The sequence below is a fragment of the Cottoperca gobio genome, chromosome 8 (genome assembly GCF_900634415.1).
Source record: "Cottoperca gobio chromosome 8, fCotGob3.1, whole genome shotgun sequence".
NCBI classification, from domain to species: Eukaryota; Metazoa; Chordata; class Actinopteri; order Perciformes; family Bovichtidae; genus Cottoperca; species Cottoperca gobio.
Window position 1 is genome coordinate 17783670 of NC_041362.1, and position 25204 is coordinate 17808873.

Below are 25204 nucleotides of genomic sequence, written 5' to 3' on the forward strand. Positions count from 1 at the left end.
TATATTTGAGAATTGTATTCTATGAGATATGTATGAAACATGATTAAAAAAAAATAATGAATAAAAATATGAATGATAAATATGTATGATTAATGTAATAAATTTGATAAAATGATTTATAAAAATGAAAAATGATATTAATTAAGTATATTGTGATATATGAAAAAAATTATTAAGGTGAAATAATGAAAATGAATGAATTGAAATTGATATTGTATGAGATATTGTATGTATGATAATTGTATTGTAAATAAATATATAATTATAGAATGAATATTAAAAATATGAATAATATATGTATGATTGAATATCAATTATATTGAAAAATTATTAAAATTCATATATTATTAAATTGAGAAAATGATAAAACTGTATAAATGATGGATAAAATTGAGAATTATGAAAATATATGATGATGTGTAAATATTTAAAATGAGAAAAATATGCAATATTTAAAAATATGTATAATAACATAACTCATGTAATGATTAATAAAAATTGTGATTAACTGAAAAAAATTACTGATAAAGTATTGTATATAAGTGATTATATGTTTAATGAGCTGAATATAATGTGTAAATTGTAATATGTAAAATGATGATTATGAATATTGTATATATAATTATATGTAAATATTATAAATATTTATGATGTAATGAGTATAAATTGAATGTGATGTTATGAGATATGTATATGATACATTTCATTTGAATAAAATAAAAAATATAAATAATTACAATAAGGTTAGATTTTGTATTGATATGAATAATTGATGATTGAATATTGAAATATTGATATGATAATATTTTGTTGAGTGAATAAAAATAATTTAAAATTAAAATATATGAAATAATGAATTGAATATGAGATGATATTAAAATTAAATTTGAAAAAAATGATATAATTTAATAATTGTGTAATATAATGAATTAGTAATGAAAATTAATATAAAAAAATATTAATTAATGAATAATGAGTATAATAAAAATAAATGAGAAAATGAGATAAAAAATATGAAAAAAATTGATTGAAAATATGCTTGATTAAAGGATTTTAAATAAAAAATGTGTATGATAAATGATAAAAAATGATGTGTATTGATTCATGTAATGAAAATTGATGATATTAAATGAGATGTGATATTTAATATGTATGAATTGAGTTATAATAATATAACATAATACATTGTGATGTGATTGTTTGTTGGTGTTGGGATGAGTGATGAATGATTGATATATATAAATATGAGTGTGTGAAAAAGTGGATAAATGAAAAAATTTATGATGAGATAATTGAGAGATAATATTGATAATTGTGTATGATAAAATGATGAATGTGATGCCTTATATAATGAAATGTATAATATTTGTTATGAATATATGATATGTGATATGTATAATGTAGAATTATGAATTATGATGTGAATGTAATATATGTTAAATGAAAAAATTTTATGTGATTTATTGTTATATTGTAAACTAATATGAGATTAAAAAAATGATATTATTATTTTGATTGGATGTGATATGGTTGATTGATAGGAAAAAATATATATGAGATATATATTATAGAGATATATATATTATGAGATATATAATCTCAATATATCTATTAGATAGATATATAGATATTATAGATATAGATATCTATATAATATACAGATATCTTAGCGATTAGAGATGATCTAGCTATATCTATAGTGTGATAGTAGAGATCTGAATTTATATCTATATATCTAGATATTATATATATAGAGATATGTATATATATATATGAAATATAGATATATAGATATTATAGATATAGATAGATAGAGATAGATTAGATATATATATAATAGATATATATATATATATAGATATATATATAGCTATATAGTATATAGATCGATATAATCTCTCTCGCTCTCTAATATCGCTTCTTAGATCTCTATATCGATATATATCTATATATCTCTAGATTTATAGCTCTATATAAGAGGTATCTAATATATAAATCTAGAGCTATAGAAATCTATAGCTCTACATCAGATCTCTCCATCTATATATAGATCTATAGAAACTCATATTATCTCTCTCGCTCTCTAGCTCTCTAGAGCTATCTCTCTCTATAGCTCTAGATAGCTATATTATCGATATATATATGATCTCTCTCTCTGAGGAGAGAGGAGAGATAGATGAGGGAGAGAGATATAGCCGAGAGAGGCGAGAGAGATAGCTATAAGATAATGAGAGAGAGAGTAGAAGAGAAGAGAGAGAGGCGAGGGAGGGAGATGAGCGCAGAGAGAGCGAGAGAGAGAGAGAGAGAGAGAGAGAGAGAGAGGGCGAGAGAGAGAGACAGAGAGCGAGCGAGAGAGCGAGAGCGGAGCGAGAGCGAGAGCGGAGAGAGAGGAGCGCGAGAGCGCGAAGCGAGCGAGAGATGAGAGAGAGAGAGCTTTCTCGCTATCTATTTATAGCTCGCTATCGCTATCTCTAGCTAGCTCTCTGTCATTCTCTCTCTCTCTCTCTATCTCTCTCTCTACTCTCTTCTCTAGATCTAAAGATGCGCTGCGATATATATAGTATATCCTCTATCTGTTTCCTAGCTATCTCTTATTATCCGAGAGAGAGAGAGAGAGAGAGAGAGAGAGAGAGAGAACGAGAGAGCGAGAGAGAGATAGAGAGAAGACGAGAGCGAGGGAGAGAGAGTGAGAGAGACGATAGCGAGGAGCGCGAGAGCGACGGAAGCGTATGAGCCGCGAAGAGAGGAGCGCGAGAGCGCCGAGAGAGAGCGAGCGAGCGAGAAAGAGAGAGGTAGAGAGATATATAGAGTAGACGATAAGAAGAGAGAGAGAGAGAGAGGATATATGGAGATTATAGATATATGAGAGATAATGATAGAGAGAGAGACGATGAGATATCGATGAGCGCATAGAGAGGAGAGAGAGTAGAGAGATATATAGATGGAGAGAGCGAGTAGAGAGAGACAGAGAGCGAGGATATATAGATAGGCTGAGCGAGAGCGAGAGCGCGAGAGAAGCGAGCGCGGAGAGCGAGATAGGCAGAGAGAGTAGATAGAGAGGAGAGAGGAGGAGAGAGATATAGGGTTGTTTTTGAGAGAGAGAGAGAGGATAGATATAGATTAGAGGGAGAGATAGCAATAATATGATATATAGATATATATATATATAGAGATAGAGAGGGAGAGAGAGAGAGCGGAGAGCGAGGAGAGAGAGCAGAGAGAGAGAGGAGAGAGAGAGAGAGAGAGAGAGCGAGAGAAGAGAGAGAGACAGTGAGCGAGCGAGCGAGAGGCGAAGCGAGCTGAGAGAGAGAGCGCGAGAGCAGAGCGAGAGCGCGAGAGAGGGTAGCCGAGCGCGAGAGCGCGAGTGAGACGAGAAAGAGAGGAGGAGAGAGAGAAGATGAGAGCGAGCGCGAGGAGCGCGAGAGAGAGAGAGAATAGAATAGAGCGAGAGAGAGAGGAGAGAGGGAGATGGAGAAGAGGGAGGAGAGAAGCGAGAGAGAGAGAGAGAGGATATAGAGAGAGAGGGAGAGAGAGAGAAGAGAGACGGAGAGAAGAGAGAGAGAGATAGAGAGGAGAGAGGAGAGGAGAGAGAGAGAGGAGGAGGAGAGGATGAGAGATAGAGAGAGAGAGAGAGAGAGAGTAGAGAGAGCTAGAGAGAGAGACGAGAGATGAGCGGAGAGAGACGAGAGGCGAGCGAAACAGCGAGAGCGAGCGTAGAGAGCTGAGCGCGAGAGGCGAGAGAGAGGAGGAGAGTAAAGAGAGAGAGAGAGAGAGAGAGAGAGAGAGAGAGAGAGAGAGAGAGAGAGAGAAGAGAGGAGAAGAGAGAGAGAGAGAGACGAGGAGAGAGAGAGAGAGAGAGAGGAGAGAGAGAGAGAGAGAGAGAGAGAGAGAGGAGAGAGCGAGAGGAGAGAGAGCGAGAGAGAGAGAGAGAGAGCGAGAGAGAGAGAGAGCGAGAGCAGAGCGCGAAGCGACGGAGTGAGAGAGAGAGAGAGAGAGAGAGAGGAGAGAGAGAGAGTAGATATATATATAGCATATAATATAGCATTATATATAGATATATATAGATATATATATAGATAATATATTATTTATATATAATCTATATATATATCTATATAGATAGATAGATATAGTAATATAGAGATATCTGTATATCTATATCTATATATCTATATATATAGAGAGCGAGAGAAGATAAGAGATGATAGGAGATAGATATATCGATAGATAGAGGCGATATAGCTTGCAGAGAGATCGAGAGCGAGAAGAGAGAGAGGAGATATGATAGAGAGCGAGAGGCGAGAGTTGAGTAGAGAGATCAGAGAGCGAGGAGCGAGAGCGATATCTGAGCGTAGGGCGAGCGCAGAGCTAGCGAGATCAGATCTCGCTAGATAGCTATCTCGAGAGCGAGATAGAGAGCGAGCGAGCGAGAAAGAGAGATAGAGAGAAGAGAGAGAGAGAGAGCGAGAGATGAGAGAGCGAGCTGCGAGATCGCGCTGCGATATAGATATAGATATACAGAGATATGATATAGAGAGTAGATATATAGATATAGATTATATATAGAGAGTATAGATTAGATAGAGAGATATAGGAGAGATATATATATAATATGTATATCTCATATTTATATGCTGATATCTAAGATATAGAGCGATAGATTATGATAGTATAGAGATGAGATAGCTTCTAGTGATCTATCTGAGATATCTATATAATCTATCTCTATAGCGCTATATAGAGCTATCGAGCTATAAATATAGATAGAATCTATCTATCTATCTATAAATATATAATATTATATCGATATATAGATATATAGATATATATATATATATATATAATATATATATATATATATATATATATATATATATATATATATATATGGATGGATGGATGGGTGGATGCGAAAAATGCGAAGTAATTTTAGAAAATAACAAACCTCAGATTAAGGATCAATGACTCAGGCAGACCAGATTAACATATTAAACCAAACCAAAAAGTCATAGTATGTGATAGTCATACCTGTCAACCCTCCCGTTTTTCCCGGGATTATCCCGTATGTTTCTTTCTATCCCGCTGTCCTCCCGTTTAAATATTTCCCCGTAATTATCCCGTATTTTAACATTTCAAAAATAAAATAGGCCTAATTTAAAAAAAGTAGCCTCCGGTAAAGCAGGTGGCAGTATTATGTTTAACTTTAGTTGAAAAACTTTATCCGCCAGTAAACACACAGAAGAAGAAGAAGAAGAAGAAGAAGACGACTTTATGTTGTATATTACCTGGCCAAATGAGAGGAGACCTTCCCTTATTTATTAAAAAGCAGAGTCGGGCAAACTCGTGCTTTTTGTAAAGTGTGCCATTCATTTGTTAGCATCGCACACATGTATGAAAAATCATACAAGCACAAGCACCAAGAGGAACAAAACACACACCGTCAATGACTTCATTTGTGACAAGAACTGTGTCGGAGGCAGACCAAGTGACCAAAGCTGAGGGAAAGATGTCGATGCTTTGCGCCTAAAAATAATGTAGTGTTCAGCTTCTGCGATGATTTCAGTCGCAGTGTAGCGGACATGTTTCCCGACTCTGATATCGCAAGGAAGTCCTCGTGGGGGGAAACAAAAGCCACACAACTCATCAAATAAATTGATGATAATAACTAATAAATAAAATACATGAATCTAATAAACATGTCTGTACAAGTAATACATACTTTAAATAAACATGTATTTTCTGAATGTATATACCCGTCCCTTACGTGTTTACATTTACATTATATGGGTGCTGGGTGGCTGAGAGCTGTTAAGGTATGGACGGTGTCCGCCAGAAAATGTCCCTTATTTTGAAATTCCAATGTTGACAGGTATGGATAAAGTTATAGTATGTGATTAAAACGTCATAGTACAATATGTACTAAAAGTCCTAGTGTATGTCATACACGTCAGGGGGTGCCCGCAATTTGTAAATAACAGTTTCACTTCCGGCACAACAGGGGGCGCTACATCCGCAACGTGACGTCATCAAGAGAAGATAAACATGGCCGACAGCGAGTGCTAGATGGCGAAAGTTAGCGAAAAGCGTTGGTAAAATTTAAGAACCTCTTAGTCTTTGCGGCAGGTATTTGAACGTTGGTGTGCATGTTAGCTGCATTATTATATTTGGATAAATCTCACCCATGAATTGGAGGTTTAAATTGAGTGTGTTCGTCCGTAAAGACTTTACTAAACCGGACATTAGCCCACAGTGTTAGCCACGTTAGCAGCCGGAGTAGCGCCTGCTTTTGTTTTTGTTTTGTCAACATTATGTGCTAGAGGGCTGACATTGCGAAGCCTTTTTATTTCGCATTTTTCTATAATTGTTTTTCTGAACTGGACTGTGGCTTGTTAGGGGCATTGACTCCGGAGCTTTTTGTTTTGTATTGCGGGTGGGGGCCAGCCCGTCTGCAGCGTGTTGTCAGTGTTTTTCATTTAAAGCCAGCCTCCCAACAAAGCCATACTTTTCGGACACATTGCTTTAAACTGCTGGATTGTACCTGTTGATTAACATTACGCCCAGCAACATGGATCCAAAACGCGGGCACGGCAAATCTCAAAGAAGCGGCGGCGGAAGCAGCAGCGACTCCAGCTGCGGCAGCCCCGCGTCCCCCTCCAGCAGCCCCGCACCGGCGGCAAGCAAAGCCTCGATGCCGGGGGGCAACGTGTTCGCTAACGACGGCAGCTTCATGGAGATGTTTAAGAAGAAGATGGAGGAAGAGACGAGGAAAAAGGAGACGCAGCACACAAGTGGAGAATCGAGAGACACCGAGCAAGGACAGACATCAGTGGAAAAGAAGCCCCCTCCCGTGACGAGCTTTGTAAGGGGTTTGGCAGTTGTAAGATGAGATGGCAGTAGCTACACATCCAAATTGAACCACCATGCACTGATTGACAGTTATACGCCAACTGGCACTTCAGTTATTACATCCTGAAATAATGGCCGATATTTCAGTATTAATTGCCTGTAGCAGTTCACACACGTGCTTGTTACACTTTATTACATGAACACATTGTGGTAATATTTGTAGACCAGTGAAGACTAGGGATGCTCCTCATTGATGATCGTTTCGCTGGTGGTGCTGCAAGAGACTAAATGTAGACCTTCTGCTCTGGTGTAGTCTCCTTCATTGACAGTCCATCTGCAAGGGCTCCTGTAACGGTTTCAGTCTTCTATCCCCTAACCCAGGTGGGGAAGCGCAGAGGCGGTGTGTTCCTAAAGACCGGCATGGTTGCGAAGAAGCAGAAAGACGAGATAGTAAGTGGGGTTTGGTAGTGGGGATGTCATTTTGAATTGTGTACTTTGACTTCACTGTTAATCACCTTGTGCTTTCCTCTCCTGCAGAGAGAGCCAGGCAAGAGCGATGCTTGGTCATCGTATATGGCTGAGGTAAAAAAGTACAAAGCCCACCAGTGTGGTGACGACGATAAAACCAGGCCTCTGGTCAAGTAGGCGCCAAAAGGCAAACATCAAGCGACAGTATTTTGAGGGGACAACCATCTGGGAGAAGCTCCGGGAGGGCCGGCTAATCCTGACCTTCTCATACTGCCAGTTCAAGTCACCCGTCACATCAAGTCTTTCATAAACTGTTTAGACTGTCAGGCCTTTTTCTCCCTTTTTTTGTATTGTTTCTGACATGCTTGTTATTTGTTGGACTCTGGTAATCTGATGTCAAAGGTTTTTCAGAATCTTGCCGTTCATTATTGTTAAATGTTTTCAAATGTGTCATGTCTGGGTTAAGTTAGGGCATCATTAATACGTTGGATTTGATTTAATAACCAAATCAAGGTTTCAATTAAATCTACACTGCCCATTAATGTGTGGTGTTGTGCCTCAGTTTTGTTAGATCATGTTACAGACCAACTTAAAAAAGGAATACTTGACCCCCAAAATGTTAAATTGTTTTTCCTCCACGGTGAACGAAGAATCCGTAAACAGAATCAAGTCTTGAAGTAAATGGAGGCTGTGTTCAACAGCAAAACTGATTCTCAGACGTGCGTTTACTATTTAAAACGCTTGTTACTCGTACAAATGAGTAGCCAGTTTATGCGGACACGTTTTATAAATAGATCAATGAGACTTTGATCATATGGCACAAGTTAGGTTTGGGATGTTTTGATATAGTTCACAGGGTTATTCATTGATATATAGATTATTTTGTGGGTGAAGTATTCCTTTAAGGAAACGTGGTTAAAGTTAAAAGCATGTCTCACTTGACTTTAAAGCAAGACCCTGTTAAAGTACTTTAAACTTACATTAACTTACTCCATTGTGAAGGGAACAATTTAATTAAAAGCAGGTTCGAGTTCTATACAGAAATTCAAAGTACAATGAAAAAAATGTACAGCTCTCATGGGAAAAAAAAGCTCATTCTATTTGCAGTTTACATTTCTTACAAGTATCAGTGATAATTACAATATGATAAAAACAGCACCAAATAGACAAACTGACCATGCATCAGAGAGGGAGACATACAAAAGGCACACTTTCAATCCCACCTACCAAAAGCATTCAAACCCTCGCGCACACACACACACACACACACACACACAAAAATCCCATTCAATCCTTCTCCCTGTCCACAGTGATATAGGTCTATCTTGTAAACATTGACAAACTGTATTTGTCATTTCATTTAACATTTCTATGAAGAATAGTATTTAAAAGTTATCAAATCATTTTTTTTTTGAAAGGTTGTGTAACCCAGTCCTCCTTCAGACCACTAACAGAGTGATCTGTCGTGCTCCATCCTGATTCGTCCCAACACGTCATTTCATTAGTCAGCATCCGCTGGGCGTTAAAATCCAGCGGTATCATAGAGTCTTCCTCTTAGCATCTCCTCCCTGGCTTTGACTGACATCTGGACAGGAATAATGCAGTTCTTGAAATGTCAGTGAAAAGAATCGATAGACAAAAACACATATTACAAGGATTGGACAACAGATAAAAATGACTACATAAAAATGCATGCTGCCACCAACAGACGAGCAGAGAACACAACAGGACAACCCGAGACGGAGAACACCAGACACTTGAGAGGAGAATGGGGTGGGGTGGGGTGGGTGGGTGGGGTGGGGGATAAATGGAGCAGGCTTTGAAGGTGGAGGGAGAGTCAGATTTTACCTGAGAAAGCGAGCTGCAAGTGAGGAGGCAGAGCAACCTGAGACCCTGACTGGAGACTCTTATACAGATCTGAGGAGACAGGACAGGGGAACAAGAAACAGGGAGGGAGATGAGGGAGGAACAGAGAGCAATATACAGGGAGGAAAGGGGACAGAAGGGAGAGGGCAAGGTGGGACGGAGGTGAAGGTAATGACAGCCAAACAGAGGAGGGGATAAAAGTTAGAACAAGTGAGGCCATGTTGGGGAAAGTAACCAATACATGATGGGCATCATTTAGGTAGAAGTTCAAGAAAAAATTGAAAAAGGAGAAATTTGGGGAAATTAAGAAAACAAAATGGAATTATGTCAAACAGGAGAACAATCACAAGCTTACAGCTGACGCACAATATGGTGATAAACAAAAGATGCCATAACATACAACACAAAACAGCCTAAACAGGAACACTAAAACAGGGCAGTGCCTGCCTAATGTGTCAAATGTATTAATATTTCACTTAAACTGACAATATTACATTATATTTAGTACCTGCCACCAATTTTAAATGCATGTGTGGTGCATAATTTAAATTCCTGTATAGAGTATCCATGTCTCTGACCCGCGTGCGTCACTCACTCTGGGTCAGGGTAGAGAACGATGCATTGCTACTGGCTGCAGAGCCACTGGCTGCTGTACTGGAGCCTGCTGTGCCCAGTGGGGGCAGGTTTAGCAGCTGGGGGAACTGGTAGGGCAGGGATACGGGCACCAGGCCCCCAAGCATCCCGAACCCCAAGGGAAGAGACGAGGCTGAGCCGAGCAGGCCGCCGCTACCTGCTGTGGAGACCTGAGCAGAACCGGGGGCGGTAGTTAATAATCTTATACGTTTAATACAAACTGCAAAATCTATATATTTTGTCAGAAAACACAAGCAAACACAAAGTCAGGGCCGTAAAATGCCTTTGCTTTTTCTGATAACGCAGCCAAGTTGGATCAGTCTTCCCAACTCTTCCGCAGATATGTGACTTAAGGTGTGTTCAGAACAAACGCGGAGAGTATTTTTCGTGCGGTGCGATTACATACAAAGTCAATGCATCGACGCGAATACACATCAGAACGAGATGAAATGTTTCAACTTGAGAGAAAAATGTGCGTGACGCTGTGTCACGAAAACCTATCAGCGTTGAGCTGTGGCCCAGACGAGATGCCATTTCCGGCGTCTCTGGGACTTCCACATCAGGTACAAGGCAGCGGTCATTTAATATTCAAAAGTATTTTGAGTAATTTGAGGGGAAAATCCGCTTTGCATTTGGTCTGAAAACACCTTTACAGTTCATCCAAATCACTATACAATATTTTCCAACTCAGCAGTACTTATACTAAAGTATAAATGATAAATAATTCATTTGGGCATAAGGAAGCACACACTCGAGGTTACTAATGTGGACACTGGCAGTACAAACCTGTGGCAACTGAGAAGAGACAGATGACGATGGGACAGACACGACCAGCTTGGCCCCCTGAGGTGTCCCGCCCCCCGGCCTCTGACGCTGGCCTGGGTTGGCTGAGGCTATCGTGGGGGAGGCACAGGTTCCTGAATGCTTGCTTATGGATATGGTGTTAATAAGGCTGGTGTTGGTGGTGCTGTTGTTGTTGGGGGTCTTCTGGCCACCTAGAGGAGTGTAGCTGACTTGCCCCAGCTTGGTTGCTCCTCCTTGGGCACCTGAGAATGGCAGGCGGAACCCTGCTGGGCTTTTGGCAGAGTACTGGTGTATGATGGGGGTTGCCTGAGACCGGGGGCTTTGAGAGATGGAGGGTGAGGTGGTCAAAATGGGGTTGAGGGTTCGGGGAGTCAGTTTGACGATGCTGCTGTGGGTGGACTTGGTGAGAGTGGCGTGCATAGGGGTGATGAAGTTAGACTGCGGCTGGGGCTGAACTCCAGAGAGAGTCTGAGAGAGGGAGGGGGAGGATTTAGTCAGCGGGGTGTGGGGTATGCGCGGCGTCTGGAAGGTTTTGGGGATCATGTGTGAGGAGGATAATAGGGTGTGTGCACGAGACTGAGGCGATGTGATGATGATGGTGTCACCACAGTTGGCTTTATTATTGCTGCCTTTGAGGAGGCCAGAAGTCAGAGTGGAGACCCCCGGCTTTGATCCTGGGGCCACGAGCGGAGACGCGGTGGGTGGTGGACGCGGTTTAGGTGGCAACGCTGAGGCAGGCATGTTGGCTTTAGCCACACCCACGGCCAAAGTCCTCGGAGTGCTCAACACTGAGTGTCTGTGCGCCTGCACCATGCCCTTAACGACCCCCATCCCATCCACCCTCACTGAGGGCAGAGGGGCAGACGTGATGGACAGAGGCCGAGACAGAGGGGTGGAGGGAGACGAAGAGGTAGAGATGTAGTGAAGTGCGTTGGAGCTGGGAGAGCTGACGGAGGTCTTTTTCTGCTGCAGGATGAGTGGCGACGCATGGAGCGGGGAGGGCTTGGCGGTGATTTTGGGTCTGTCCGGGGATGGGGGGTTGTCCCCGTGGGCGAGGCCCTTGGCTGCGTTGCCGAGGATGGCCAGGGCCTGGGAAATGGAGTCCAGGCAGGGAGCCTTCAGATGCTCGTCGAGGGAGTCCAGACATATGGTCTCAGACGGTGACTGAGGTTGTCGCTTGGCAACCTGGGCTGCAGGGGACAGAGTGGCGCCTGCTGAAGGTGTGGCCCGCTGAACCCACACCGCCTCCTGGAAGTGCAGATTACACAGAGACAACATTTACACCAACTGGATTGATCATAGCTCACACTTATTCGTATTAAAGGATTTTTTTCAAGTGTATCCAATAACATAACTCGCATAAGATGTTTTAGTTCCTCTCATCATTCCTCACATCTTTAAAATGAATAGCAGGCCATCGCTGTCCCAGCTTTTGAAGCTATAGCCGAGCTAATACCGTCTTTTTAGTACAAATTCCCCCTTTTTGTTTTCCCAGACAGTGTTTCCTAGAAAGACTTTGGCATCTTTCCTCCTGCATCTTTTACACAAAAATAGCGTCCGTAAGGGTCTTTTCACGGCCGGTAAGCAGGAAGAATGAATACAGTGACCAATAACTCTGGAAATGCTTTTTTTTGCTATTTTTATTAATAATAATAATAATAATAATAATAATAATAATAATAATAATAATAATAATAATAATAATAATAATAATAATAATAATAATAAGCATTTTGACAGCAGCTTTAAAGGTCCGCAATGTTTGAGATTAATGTTGGATGTCAGACGAGTGTCCGTGATAAGCAGCATGTAATAAGCATAATAACATACAGCTGTCTCTTTAACAAAACTAAAGCTGTTAACGTTCATATACATGTCAAGTCTAACCTTTGGCTTGGCCTTGGCAGTAGACACCATCTTTTTCTTTGCCCTGGTGAGAAAAATCAACACAAGTGAGTGAGAACAGTGGAGAAGTCAGTTAGTTCTTTTCTGATAACAAGTCACATGACTCACGTGTAGCCTGTGATATGACCATGAGCCATGATGCTCTCTTTGAACAACATCCTGGAAAACAGAAATAAACGGAAATATCAATACAAGAAAGATACTCAGATAGCATGTAAAAGTGATTGTTGAAGACACACAATACAGCAGGTAGTTATTGTAAATACTAAAAATAATCTTAGCAAGACACACACCTGGCCTGCATCCAGCCTTTAGGCCAGAGAGGTTTCACTTCAGTCTCCATGAAGGCTTTGAGGTAGTCTTCTAGAGACAGCGAGTTCTTGCCTTCCAGCTCATAGCAGCCCAGCTTCACCCGCACCAGGTTACACAGCAATAACCTGGAAAACACACGCAATCCAAAATACTCGTGAGCATATGACTTCGTATTAGGGCCATTGTAGGTAAAATAATTCAATTCAATTCAATTACGGAGATGGGACAGTGGTAGGATTCAGAGAAAAAAAAAAACTAAACTGAGATCCTGAGCAGACCGCTGCCATGTATAACAGACCCCCCCCCCCTTCAGGGTGATTCCAGACCCCGACACGAACCTGCTCACCCAGTCGGGGTTCATTTCGCCAAAGTAAAGACACATAATCTCTACCTCAAGTATTCAGAGTTTTAGAGAATGAGTTTTTTTCAAGCAATTTCACGACTTTAGAATCTCAGAGAACAGACATTGTTGTCACTTAAATTTGCCACTTTGATCTCAGAGAAGAAGAGTTCTTTTTCTTGTACATTTTTCTACCTCAATCTCGAAATTTCGGAGAGAAGCTGACCTGAGTTTGTCGTCCCAGACAAACTTCTTTCGAGGGCCCATCACCCTCTTCCCTGGTTTCTCCTCATCATCATCCTCCGACCCGTTCTTCTCTGCCTCCCCCGACTGCTGCCTGAGAACACACAAATAAACATCACCAAAGTCATCACCATGATGACTGTGATAAACTGCGAGCCACCGCTGACTCAGCGAGTGTCCTTACTTTGCCACTTTAGCGATACAGTCCATGTTGTATCGAGCAATCTGCTCCGGCATCACGCTGCACACTGCCAGTTTCAGCTTCAGCAGGGGCGTTCGGAGACGGTCATCCTGGACGACAAAGGATAGGCAGTCAGAAATCACACACACACACACACACACACACACACACGTTAGTGACTAAATGCTTTGACTGAATGGACATTTGTGTATGTAGCCTAAAGCAGAGCAGGGAACAACATCACAGTGCACGTCATCACTGAACAGGATGGTTTGGGCTCTTTCCAGTTCTTCAAGATTTTTATTTTTGCCAAGAGGCATCCCAGCATGAAAAGGCTGTTGTTAGGAAATGAGCGAACCGCTTCAAATTTCTGGTCCAACAAACATAATACAAGACCTACCGCAAAATACCCATGTCATTTATATGAGTACTGCTGCTTCTCCAAGTTCAAATGCGGCAACACTAATGTGCCATATGATTGGAGACCTTGGATAATGACAGCATTTACAGCTGGAAGGCAGAACCTGCACTGAACTGTGATGGTGTTCCCCTTTCTGCTTTGCATACAAAATAATGGCAACATTTCAGAATGCTGCTTTTCTTTATTTGCATATGTGGTACATCCAGAAGTAATGAAGTTGTTACTTTAATGTTGTTATACACGGATTAGGGTTATGGACTACATTTGCATCAATCACTCCCACACACCTGTATGTTGAGGCTGAGCTTCTTAAGGCGTTTGAGCAGAGCCTCTTTGTTGCAGGGCACAAAGGCCTCCAGGTGAGAGTAGACCACTGAACGCACCTCCCCAGGCTGCTCCTGAACCTGCAACTCAATACTGACACACAGAGATGGAGGTCAGAGAGGACACACACACACACACACACACACACACACACACACACACACACACACACACACACACACACACACACACACACACACACACACACACACACACACACACACACACACACACACACACACACACACACACACACACACACACACACACACACACACACACACACAGAGAGAGAGAGAGAGAGAGAGAGAGAGAGAGAGAGAATCTGATGGTTCTCACTCCAGCAGGATGTTGTTCATGTCCAGAGTGAAGAATTTCTTCCTGCCCTCTGCATCGAACAGACGGGACGCCTGTGTCGAGAGACAAGCATTAGACAGACTGAAGCGACGTTCACAATAACCGTGTTCACATTTCTTAAAGAATATTACAGACGTCACGAACACAGCTGTAACACAGGGGTGAGGATTATTAAATGTTTGACCTCTTTGTGCCAAATACTGTCAGGATGGTTTTCTGCAGCAATCCCATTAGAACAAGAACATGATCATAAATATTCCAAATCACATAGTTGGTCCTATTGAACAAGTTTTGAATTTGTGTTATTTTGGTTATATAAATGTAATTGACGGTGGCGCTGTTGGATTGCTGCTACACTGCCCCGTTAATACAGCTGCCTGCCTTTTTGTGCAGCAAGCGAGAAAACAAAGACCGGCAGAGACAAAGTTATTTTTTGAAAATCTAAACGACAACAAATATTGATTTTAGCAAAATATTGTGTTAAGATAAAAAACATGTTGTGAACTTTGGAAATTACTACATCTATTAATGTTAACTTTTAGACTTGAAATTATAATGCTCTTTTTTCACTATTTTGTAGACGGAACTACTAATCAAAAATAAAAATATCCAGATAAATCAATATTTAAAACAAGTCTTAGTTGCAGCCCTGATCGAACACAGTTAGGAATATTAAAGGCCGTACCGCTCTCAAGTCTTCTATGCGCTTTATGAGTGGGGCAGGGAGTCCGCTGGGCAGAGGAGGGGGGGCCATCACACCCTGCGACACTCTGCCAACACCTGCTTTATGTCCCATCCCGAAGGCACCGTTCTCTCCCTGGAGAGGACTGGAGGGCTGAGGGGAGTCCAGCATCCCAAAGTCCAGGTCGCCCATCATGTCCTGCAGTATGTCATTATTGGCCGTGCCCAGCAGTGACATCACAGCTGGGTCTGCGGCCAGGTCGGCCATGTTGCATTCGTTGCCGCCAGCGGCCTTGGTCTGGCTATTGAGGAGTACGATGTTGGCGTTGGGCACTTTGGCGGTGGGACGTGTCAGGTGGGCAGCAGTGTAGTTCTTCTTGCGCATCTCCTCCTTCTCCCTGGTGAAGCGACGCAGCATGTTGGCCAGGTGGAGAGAATCCTTCATCAGCTTCTTCCTCTTTTTCTTTTCTGGCCGATGAACATTTAGGGCTGAAACTCTGCCAGAACACAAGAAGAAGAAGAAAGACATTCAATCGACCATGAATTGAGTTTCGGAATTAACGGGTAAGTTCGGTATTTTTCAACCAGGACCCTGTTTTCTCATGTTCTTGTGTCTAAGTGACTAAACGGGACAACATTTTTTTTGTCCTGTGTTGGCCGAGAATGCTGCAGCCGCCAAACAGGGAACAGGGAAACAGGGAAATGTTGCATGTCTGACAACATTATGGAAATGACCCTACAGAGAAATACAACATTTTCCCCTTCACATTTTGCTTGATCCGGTCTGTTTGTTAATGTATCAGGTGACTTATTGCCCAGAAGACAGAATTAATTTTTTTACTTTTTAATTTCTCTGTAGGGTCCTGGACCAATTAAAAAAAAAGTTGTCCTCATTAGTCTCTTGGACACAAAAACATGGGAAAAGGAGAGTGCTGTTGGGAAACCCGACTCATTTACAACAAGGGAGCTTGTTGTTCCAGTCGTTACGAGTGCAAAGCAATCTGCACATCTACCTGCATTACCACACAGACTTGTGAAAAGAGGAAAGAATTGTGTGTGTGGAAAATATTTGAGCTAAAGTCTGAGCTGAAACAAAGAAGAAAAGTTAAAAACTCACCCGGCCTTTGGTACTTTATTCTTTCTGGGTTTCTTGTCCTCCAGTATTCCACCATCTTGCTTTTTCCGACGTTTCTTTATCACCCGCTCCTCACCATCTTTCATCTTCTGCTAACAGGTGCAAAAATGTGGTTTTATGGTTTAACAGTCGTTTTGGGTAAAGTAAGACAACAGTCTGAAAACTGTTTATAGTTTATAATCAGTCTGTATGTATACTTCACTATGTGATAAGCAAAGGAAAGTACCTTGAAGCGATTATCCTCTGTGCCTGCATTTTCTCCCTCAGAGTCCGATGCTGCTCGGAACTGCAGCGTGCCTGTGTTGATGTAGAAGCCTCCATGTTTTGTGGTGAGAGAGGCCGGCACTAGCTCGTCATACTGAGGCCAGGAGAAAAGCATAATTAGGGTTAGTTTTCTTAAAAGAACTGCGCCAGACTTTAACCACTGCTGAGAATAACAACAAAAACGACAATGTTTTTCAAAGTGTATGCCACATAATACTCCACTGTATATATCCACTCCACTTCATATTAACCGTTGCAGTATTTTGCTGTCATTATACAGGTAAGCAACGATACAAGACGTGTGCCTTCAAACGGCAACTTGAGACATTAATGCTACAGTTAAACTAAGAGCAACAAATGTTTAGTTAAAAACTCTAAACTTTATTTTCTAACATCTTTTCTAAAAAGCTGCTTCACCAAAAACCAAAAAGTTATTTTCCATTGTGGGACAATACCGTCCGTTATAACCAAACTCAAAAAATATATATAAAACAAATAAATCAAGCAAGAGAACTTAGTAAAGTGTACTTCATTTTGTCGCTCACAAATGATGAGTCCAACAGTTTCAGCCCAAACTGAAAACTTCAGAGCATCATAGATTTTGCACTAAAGAGGATTATAGGGACACACACTTTAGGATGTTTTTATTGTTATTTAAAAATGTAAAAGTCTAGGCTGATCGCTGACTATTAAGAAATATAAGTGACCACATTTGCAGAAAGTGATACGTGTGCTTTGGCTCAAAGGGAACTCACAGCCTCTGAATTGTCTATGAAGGGGTCAGTCTCATCATAGCCATAGCCGATGTCAATGAGATCCTGCATCCTGTCCTTCTTCTTCTTCTTTGGGACACTACCCTGCTATTAGAGGAAGAAAGAAAACAAACATCAGACATTAGATATCCTTCGGCATGCACAACATCCACACAGTTACAGCTTTGACAATATTTTCTCAGATCTTGAGACACTCACATATTTGTTCTCAAATTTCTTGGCCATCTCTTCTACCTGCCGTCTCTCCCGGTCATCGTCAGCAAAGGGGTCGTTGGGGTCAAGGGGAGGAGTGAGTCCTTTAGGGACGGTTGAACTTGCATGCTTTACCTGAGGGAAAAACAAGAAATTGGTAAAAGAATGAAATGGGAGCAAGGAGCGTTTTATGTTTTTCCTCATAAGAGTGTATATTCTCACAAATGAATATAAACATCATCAGTCAGCGCTTTTTAAAATGAGCACTTTGCAGATTTTACGCATGAAGATCAGTTAACTAGTCACCTGGAGTACGGCTACGTCTGTGAAAACAGTTGTATAATGTCTTCTGTGGCTCTGGATGGAGCTATTAAACATCTAAGTCTGCATTACAATATAGGGGCATTATGCCGTATCCATGTCATATTGGAGTACACAGTAATTATGAGATTCCAACAACATCAAAGTTGTGTCAGTGCCTGAAAATCAAGCAAATAGAGACACTTCAAAAACAGCCAAAGTAAATATAATGGATTTAGTGTTATATGGCAAATGCACAGTATTTGTAACCCTCACTCGACCAACTGTGTAGACAGTAGACTGTCTTGAGTTGTCCTGTGACGTGAACGCTTGCAGGTCTTAACCATGGGATTTCTCTGCCATCTGTCCAATAACCCAGAAGTGAGGGTCTAACAGAAGGAGGAGGAGGATCAGCTAATTCTGGAGTGTCACTCATACAAGGGACTACTAGTCGAGATATCCCCCAATTTGACAGAAATGCAATTCAATTATAATTGCTTTATTACTAAGAATTTCCTGACTTTTACACATGCAAATAATACATATACACACACACACACACATACATATAAGTATATATATATATATATATATATATATATATATATATATATATATATATATATATATATATATATATATATATATATATACACATATAAGTATATATATATATATATATAATATACACACATATAAGTATATATATACACATATAAGTATATATATACACATATAAGTTATATATATATATATATATATATATATATACACATATAAGTATATATATACACATATAAGTATATATATATATATATATATATACACATATAAGTATATATATATATATATATATATATATATACACATATAAGTATATAAGTATATAAGTATATATATATATATATATATATATATATATATATATATATATATATATATATACATATATATATATATACACATATAAGTATGTATATATATATACACATATAAGTATATATATATATATATATATATATATATATATATATATATATATATATATATATATATATATATATATATATATATATACACATATAAGTATATATATATATACACACACACGCTCAATCGAGTACCTAGAGCTCCTTTAATGTAGCTTAGATTGTGTTTTTAAGTTAAAGTGTTTGAATGTGTCCTGATATGATTTTAATATACCCCTTTTAAATAGCATATTTTACGCAAAAACGAGAAACGGTATTTATTATTTCTATTCTTTAACCAACCTATCCAGACTTTGACCCTGGGTAATAATAAATAAATAATAAATAAATAATGCGCATAATAATAATAACAACAGTAGTTATTCACATGATCACTGCTTTTTGGACACCACACACATCTACAGTAAGTGTGACACCTAAGCCTCACAGACCGACAGGAGCCCTTGTGTTGCCAGGTTAGGCCCCTCCTGTTCACATCATGGTGCCTCTTGTGTGTCTTTACCAACCTGAGTAAGAGTTGAGTTGACCAGCTCTCCGTAGTTGAACTCAGAGGACGCCCGGTCATTTGGCTCGGCCAGCGGGAGGTTGAGGCGGACTGAAGGTTTCGCCTCCGCGGTCTCGGCATCGCCTCCTGTCGTGGTTACATTACCGAACGGACCTCCGCCACCTCCTGACCCGACCGCCACGGCACTTACACCCCCATCTCCATCTTTCCCAAAAGTGATTTCGACGGCCTCATCTTCACGGCGGCGCTTTTTGCTGGACTCCGGGGTGGGCGGCGAGGTGTTGAAGGATGAGATGGTGACGAACGGTACTTTCCTCGGCTCTGCCATTTGACGCTCTCCGTGCGACGACCGGGCACGCAAAACGGGGAGCGCCGCACTCCTCTGAGCCGCCGCTGGCTGGAAAGCTAAACCTGGAGATGGTCGTCAAGTAGAGCTAGCTAGTTGCTCTGCTAGCTAGCTTCCTCAGAATGAGTGCTGCAGGCAACACAGTTACTTTTATCTCCTTTCAGCCCGTATTAATCCATATAGTAGTATCCCTGGCAGAGCCCCCGTCACCTACGAGGGACTTAAAGAGTGAGAAATAGCAGTTTTGAGTGCTTCCATGAAATTGGAGGCTGGCTACCGCAAGGAGGATTCTGTAGTAGCCATCTTGATCATTATTATCATTATTCAGTGGCTGGGCGTGCGTATGAAAAGAAAGCGGAAGCCGGGGAGGAAAGGGAACAGTGTTTGTCCAATGGGAGAGCTAGAACACGCCCACCTGACAGACAAGCGCGAATGCGCAGGGAATGATTGTTCTGCACAGGCGGGATGTCCGGACCCTGAACGCCTCTCTGTTTACTTACAGGGAGACTCATAAATGTAAATTTGCTAAAGTTAAATCTTACTTTCCTTTTTTTTCAAGAAAGAAATGGTACTATATATTAAGACTTCAGAATTCTGTTTTAAAAAGCTATTAAAACTATGAGACTGTGGTCCCAAATGAATGTTTTTACTTAAGTTACTATTTATTGACGTTGAGCCCTGGTATGTTAAACGTTACTTTATTTTATGTTTGTTTTTGTATGCCTTTATTTGCTTTTATGTATGTTTACCTAATCTGTGTAATTTGAAATGTACTGTGTATTTGTATTATTGTATTGTTAACGGACTTAAAATTAAGATACATTTGTTTTAAGTTTACAACAGATAACTGCTCAAGCAATCTTAGATATGTTTTTGTTGTTCAGTGCTAATACAGGTATTATTGCACTTTTAAGGGTATTTTAATGCAAAGACAGCATTGCAAAAGCTTGAGTTGAATGTTTGTGAAAACCCAGAAAATATATACAATTTTACATGTCCGACTTTTGCTCTAGAATCTAGGAATGACACAGATCAGATTCATTTCATGCTGCAGTTGGTTATAGCTCCACTGACCCATTAGTTTAAGTCATCTGAAGAAATTAGCCAATCAGCAATAAAGTATATCAAACTTTTAGTTATTTCTGAAAATGTAATATTCATCACTACAATGTCGTAAACACACCTCACAATTCCATCCAATTAAAAGTCTCACTGCAGTTGGCTACATTTTTATAAACAAAAGTATTATATCTACACAGACCCAACTTGCTAGACATTTTTCCACAATTTGAATAAAACATAAATTTGTTCAATTTCAGCCTGTTCCTTCGTGTTAAAACCCCTTTTCAAAGTTTATCAGTTGCTAGTCGAGTGATCCCGACAGGGCACCCAGTCTTTCAACATCGTAGTCAGATAATCTTCAATATACATTACCATTGTCTATATTAGTTAATTTATACTTATGTATTACTTTTAGAAATGCAGTTCTCACAAAATTCTCATTTGTTGCATTTTGTCATTACTACAACCTGAACACCACATTAATTTCAGTATAAATAAATTATTTATCTAGTAGTGTTATCAGATAGCCTTGTACTGTGAATGCAGTAAAATGGTGCATTCACGATACCCGTCTTCATTATTCCACTGGCTTAATCACATTGACTTCAGCTGCAATTGAGTGACATTACCCCTTAGAAAATGTTAAATAAAAACAGAAACAAAGTCAGTGTGAAAGCACCATTTTATTGTTGCCATAGTCCATTTAAGACCAATCGGAAGTAGCTCCACCCCAGTCAGATGCTTGGGCAGTGGGAGCAGTGGACCAGTCCTCTGTGGCAGGCTGAGTGCTCCAGTCTTCTGCAGGGAAAACATTCATATGAGTATTCAGTGAAATGAACACTTAAGTCAGGTAATTTTGAAATTCATGATCAAGTTAACCGAAAAATAATTTACCTGTCTTTACAGCTGGAGCAGCTGTAACAAAGGAAACAAAAAATTGTCAATTAAAGTACAAAACATCAAATGGCAGTTTAGTCAGATTTGATTCGATCAAAAGTAAATCAGTGATCTTACCTGCAGGGAACTGTTGGATGGGTACAGATGGCACAGCAACACCCTCAGACCAGTCAGCTACCTCGGGCTGGGTAAACTCAGCAGCAGGGGCGCTCCATTCACCCTGGAACTCCTCCTTTCCAACAGCCTTCTCAGCCGCAGCTTGCTCCTCCTTCTCAATCTGCATTGAAGATATGTGCATTAGAGTGTGCAAATCAACTCATGTAAACATTACCTGTACATTTCCCATGGTGCACTGCACTTTTCTTACCTCTTCAGGATCTCTGTAGAAGTACAGATCAGGCATAACCTCCCATGGATGCTCCCTGGAGATGGTTCCCCTCATTCTGAGAACCTCCCTGGACAACATCCACCACATCAGACCCACAGAGTGGTGACCCTGCAACACAGGAAAATTGTAATACAACTTGTACATTTCATAATATCCACAGGCAGCATGAAGCTCTACAAAACAGTTTGTGGCAGGACCTCTAACCCCCATCCCCCTGTGTGGTTTAGAGAGAGGAGGTCAAAGGCCAAGCATTTTTATTTAGCACACATCCTACACCCAGCACAGCACAGACAGGATCGCACCGGGCTCTAACGGTGTGCAAGATACAAAAACGCACTGAACAAAAAAAATGTCAATGTATGATGGTTCTTTTTAATCAGTTGTTCTCACCTTGTTATTACAGGGGATGGCGATGTCCACATATCTCAGTGGAGAGTCTGTGTTGCACAGAGCAATGGTGGGGATGTTGACATAGGAAGCCTCAGTCAGTGGCTGATGGTCAGCACGAGGGTCTGTCACAAGCAGGAGACGGGGCTCTCTGAAAGCTGCCTGGATCTGATTGGTGAATGTACCAGGGGTGAAGCGACCGTGGAAGGTGGTGGCACCGGTGGCAGAGGCGAACTTCAGCACGGCCCTCTAAAGTGACCAGAAAGAAAGTTATACTCGAGTTCTCGGTTAAATTATCCGGAGTATTTTTACTTGACAAGTTGTGGCACAGGTCACTATCAAACCCCAGTCATGGGACTGTTGTCCTCATGGTGTTAGCGAAAACCCGGCCAGATCACTCTTGCACATTTCCGACACCTGAACACCGACATCAGTGCCCGGCTTTAATTGTGTGCATTTCATATTTCATGTACCAATGTCCCACTGTGTTAAACTGCAATTAGTACAGTATAACAGGACAATAAGTAAAGACGTCACATCAGGGTGTTTAACTCTACCTGTCCGGTGTTCCTGGAAGAGATGACACACACATCAGCTGGGTTTTCGATGGCAACAATTGCCCTGGCAGCCAGCAGCAGCTTCTCCCAGGTCTTCTTCAGGTTAACGATGTACACACCTGGTGGTTGAGGAAGAACACAAGGGAATAGAGGTTATTAACTCCATTGACATGTATAGCATGTCACTATGGTGCATAAAGCTTTTTACTTTATTAATATGTTCATCACCATGTTAGGGGCCATCTTCCACCACTTACCATCGCTTTTCCTCTTGTAGACATACTGATCCATCTGGAAGTCCAAGTTGGTGCCTCCCAGATGGGTTCCTGCAGCCAGGAACTTCAGCACATCCTCCTCCTTCATTTGAAGGACATCTAGACCTCCGGACATCGTGACCACTTTCCCTGCGTTACGATTTATGGGAGAGCTGGAAAAGGGATAAAAAGCATTGGTCAGATAACAGATACTTTATGACAGGAATAAGAACACAATAAAGTGATAGTCTAGCCATCAGAATTGCTACAGAGCGCTGTCATTATTAAGAGTATATGCTAATTGAGGTATTGGAAATGTAAGGTGATTTAATAAAACCGTTGAATCACGATTACATATACAACTTGAAGATGAATATATTACCAGACTGTAAAAGGCTATAGACAACGGCAAGATTAAGTCATGATGTCAATTCAGTTTGTATATGGCGCATAAACTACGCGCATGTAACGAATATTTACTTTATCTGGCCCAAAGCCTGAAGCTGCTGCCAACAGGGCACTAACGTAAGGCATTAAATAAAGTCATCCGGTTAACAGACGTAAGATCGTAAAGCCACGGTGCTAACCTCATATTATTCTTACATCTCCAATTTCAGCTTTGTAAATGTGGCTCATTTAAGTAAACTGCGGACTAGGTATTTGGAGTCAGGCGCGAGGGAAACTATGAGATGAGCGCGTGTCAATGGCTAGCAAGTTAGCTATGGACATTAGCATTATCCATCCTGGGATAATATAAGACGATAAAGACGAGTTAGGTAGGGTTTGTTCCGCCCTGTGGCGTGCTTTATGAGCAGACTATTGTTAGTTCGTCTTTTTTGGCGTTATTTAAAGTGTTATTACTAAAATACGATAGTTAAAAACTCACCACGAAACAACGCCGTATGGAGATCTAACCACACGGTGAAAAAGAGGGCGCTGGGAGGAAATGACGTCATATAAATACCCAATTTCCAAGCCTGTGATTGGTTGGTTATCGTGCATGGGGTGGGTGTAGTTCTGGAGTTCTCCACTAGGTAGTGTTGCAGCATGGAGCAGAGGTAACCACAGGTCAGATCACGGGTCGGATGGTTGTCCCATATTAAGACAATGGCGATGGAAAGACCATATTAAGACAATGCTGAGACGCTGACTTCTCGGTGAAAGACTGACCTGTGTTGCAACTATATTTGCTCGAGATAAAGAGTTCCAGGTAAAAGGGAACATAATATGTACACAAGGTCACAACGAGTTGAGAAATAATTTCAATACAACGTGTCTTATGTGCAGAAAGTGTATTATACTGAAATACTGAAAGGACACTATAGACATCAGTAACGTCGAAGGCAATCAATTCAATAGACTTTATCGGCATGACATTTAACAAGACAAGACAATGACTGACATTAACAAAAAACAAAGTCAATAACTATATTAGATAATAGAATAAAATAGAAAATAAAATACGTTCATGAAATTAAATATTATATATTTAAGTAATATAACTAATCAAGTATATATTATTGGTACAATTCGATGTGACAATTATGCTGGGAGACTGAACAGACACACAGGCAGACAGGTAGGTTAAATGGTAATGATGTGTTGATTCAAAATTTAGGATTGGATGAATGTCAAGGACACTAGAGGCGATGGATCATACAAATAAGGCAACAAAAACAAGGAGTGGGGCGACATTTCACTTGGTGGAATAACATGTTTTTGGAATAGTTTTCCTGGAAAAAAATGTTGGTTTTCAACATAACAAAAAGTACCT

At 40.5% G+C, this 25204-nt stretch overlaps 3 protein-coding genes across 8 annotated transcripts; 1 reads left to right on the forward strand and 2 right to left on the reverse strand.

The window, feature by feature from the left end:
- The first annotated feature begins 6007 nt into the window (after positions 1-6007).
- Positions 6008-7856, forward strand: trir (telomerase RNA component interacting RNase). The gene is made up of 3 exons (XM_029437084.1): positions 6008-6859; positions 7228-7296; positions 7384-7856. The coding sequence occupies exons 1-3, from the start codon at positions 6566-6568 to the stop codon at positions 7489-7491; spliced, it is 471 nt and encodes a 156-aa protein (XP_029292944.1). The 5' UTR covers positions 6008-6565; the 3' UTR covers positions 7492-7856.
- A 452-nt stretch (positions 7857-8308) lies between these two features.
- Positions 8309-20222, reverse strand: ubn2b (ubinuclein 2b). Of its 5 annotated transcripts, none has more exons than XM_029437078.1 (17): positions 19541-20222; positions 17752-17880; positions 17536-17640; positions 16743-16874; positions 16499-16605; positions 15386-15878; positions 14683-14753; positions 14307-14436; positions 13602-13708; positions 13401-13511; positions 12816-12959; positions 12631-12681; positions 12505-12547; positions 10600-11865; positions 9776-9983; positions 9163-9231; positions 8309-8899 (listed from the first exon to the last, which is right to left on the reverse strand). In XM_029437078.1, exons 1-17 carry the CDS (start codon positions 19865-19867, stop codon positions 8853-8855), a joined length of 3540 nt encoding a protein of 1179 aa, XP_029292938.1. In that variant the 5' UTR covers positions 19868-20222; the 3' UTR covers positions 8309-8852. The 5 variants fall into 5 exon arrangements, with proteins under 5 accessions (XP_029292938.1, XP_029292936.1, XP_029292937.1 ...); XM_029437076.1 differs by having other exon boundaries at positions 8309-8920; XM_029437077.1 differs by having other exon boundaries at positions 16499-16608.
- Positions 20223-21611: 1389 nt separating this feature from the next.
- On the reverse strand, positions 21612-24468 carry rpsa (ribosomal protein SA). Of its 2 annotated transcripts, none has more exons than XM_029437083.1 (8): positions 24317-24468; positions 23434-23603; positions 23177-23295; positions 22623-22868; positions 22212-22340; positions 21962-22121; positions 21842-21862; positions 21612-21742 (listed from the first exon to the last, which is right to left on the reverse strand). In XM_029437083.1, exons 1-8 carry the CDS (start codon positions 24430-24432, stop codon positions 21651-21653), a joined length of 1053 nt encoding a protein of 350 aa, XP_029292943.1. In that variant the 5' UTR covers positions 24433-24468; the 3' UTR covers positions 21612-21650. The 2 variants fall into 2 exon arrangements, with proteins under 2 accessions (XP_029292943.1, XP_029292942.1); XM_029437082.1 differs by having other exon boundaries at positions 21612-21745.
- Between the last annotated feature and the right edge of the window lie 736 nt (positions 24469-25204).

Excerpts from the sequence above, each read along its gene's own strand:
- trir (XM_029437084.1), top strand. The coding sequence starts at position 6,566 with ATGGATCCAAAACGCGGGCACGGCAAATCTCAAAGAAGCGGCGGCGGA. Across the intron at positions 6,860-7,227 it reads CCCCTCCCGTGACGAGCTTT|GTGGGGAAGCGCAGAGGCGG; the intron begins GTAAGGGGTTTG and ends CCCCTAACCCAG. Across the intron at positions 7,297-7,383 it reads AGAAGCAGAAAGACGAGATA|AGAGAGCCAGGCAAGAGCGA; the intron begins GTAAGTGGGGTT and ends CCTCTCCTGCAG.
- ubn2b (XM_029437075.1), bottom strand. The coding sequence starts at position 19,867 with ATGGCAGAGCCGAGGAAAGTACCGTTCGTCACCATCTCATCCTTCAAC. Across the intron at positions 11,866-12,504 it reads CTGCCAAGGCCAAGCCAAAG|GAGGCGGTGTGGGTTCAGCG; the intron begins GTTAGACTTGAC and ends CTGCACTTCCAG. Across the intron at positions 9,984-10,599 it reads TCTCTTCTCAGTTGCCACAG|GTCTCCACAGCAGGTAGCGG; the intron begins GTTTGTACTGCC and ends GGTTCTGCTCAG.
- rpsa (XM_029437082.1), bottom strand. The coding sequence starts at position 24,432 with ATGCACGATAACCAACCAATCACAGGCTTGGAAATTGGGTATTTATAT. Across the intron at positions 23,604-24,316 it reads CCATACGGCGTTGTTTCGTG|CTCTCCCATAAATCGTAACG; the intron begins GTGAGTTTTTAA and ends TCCCTTTTCCAG. Across the intron at positions 23,296-23,433 it reads CTACAAGAGGAAAAGCGATG|GTGTGTACATCGTTAACCTG; the intron begins GTAAGTGGTGGA and ends CTCAACCACCAG.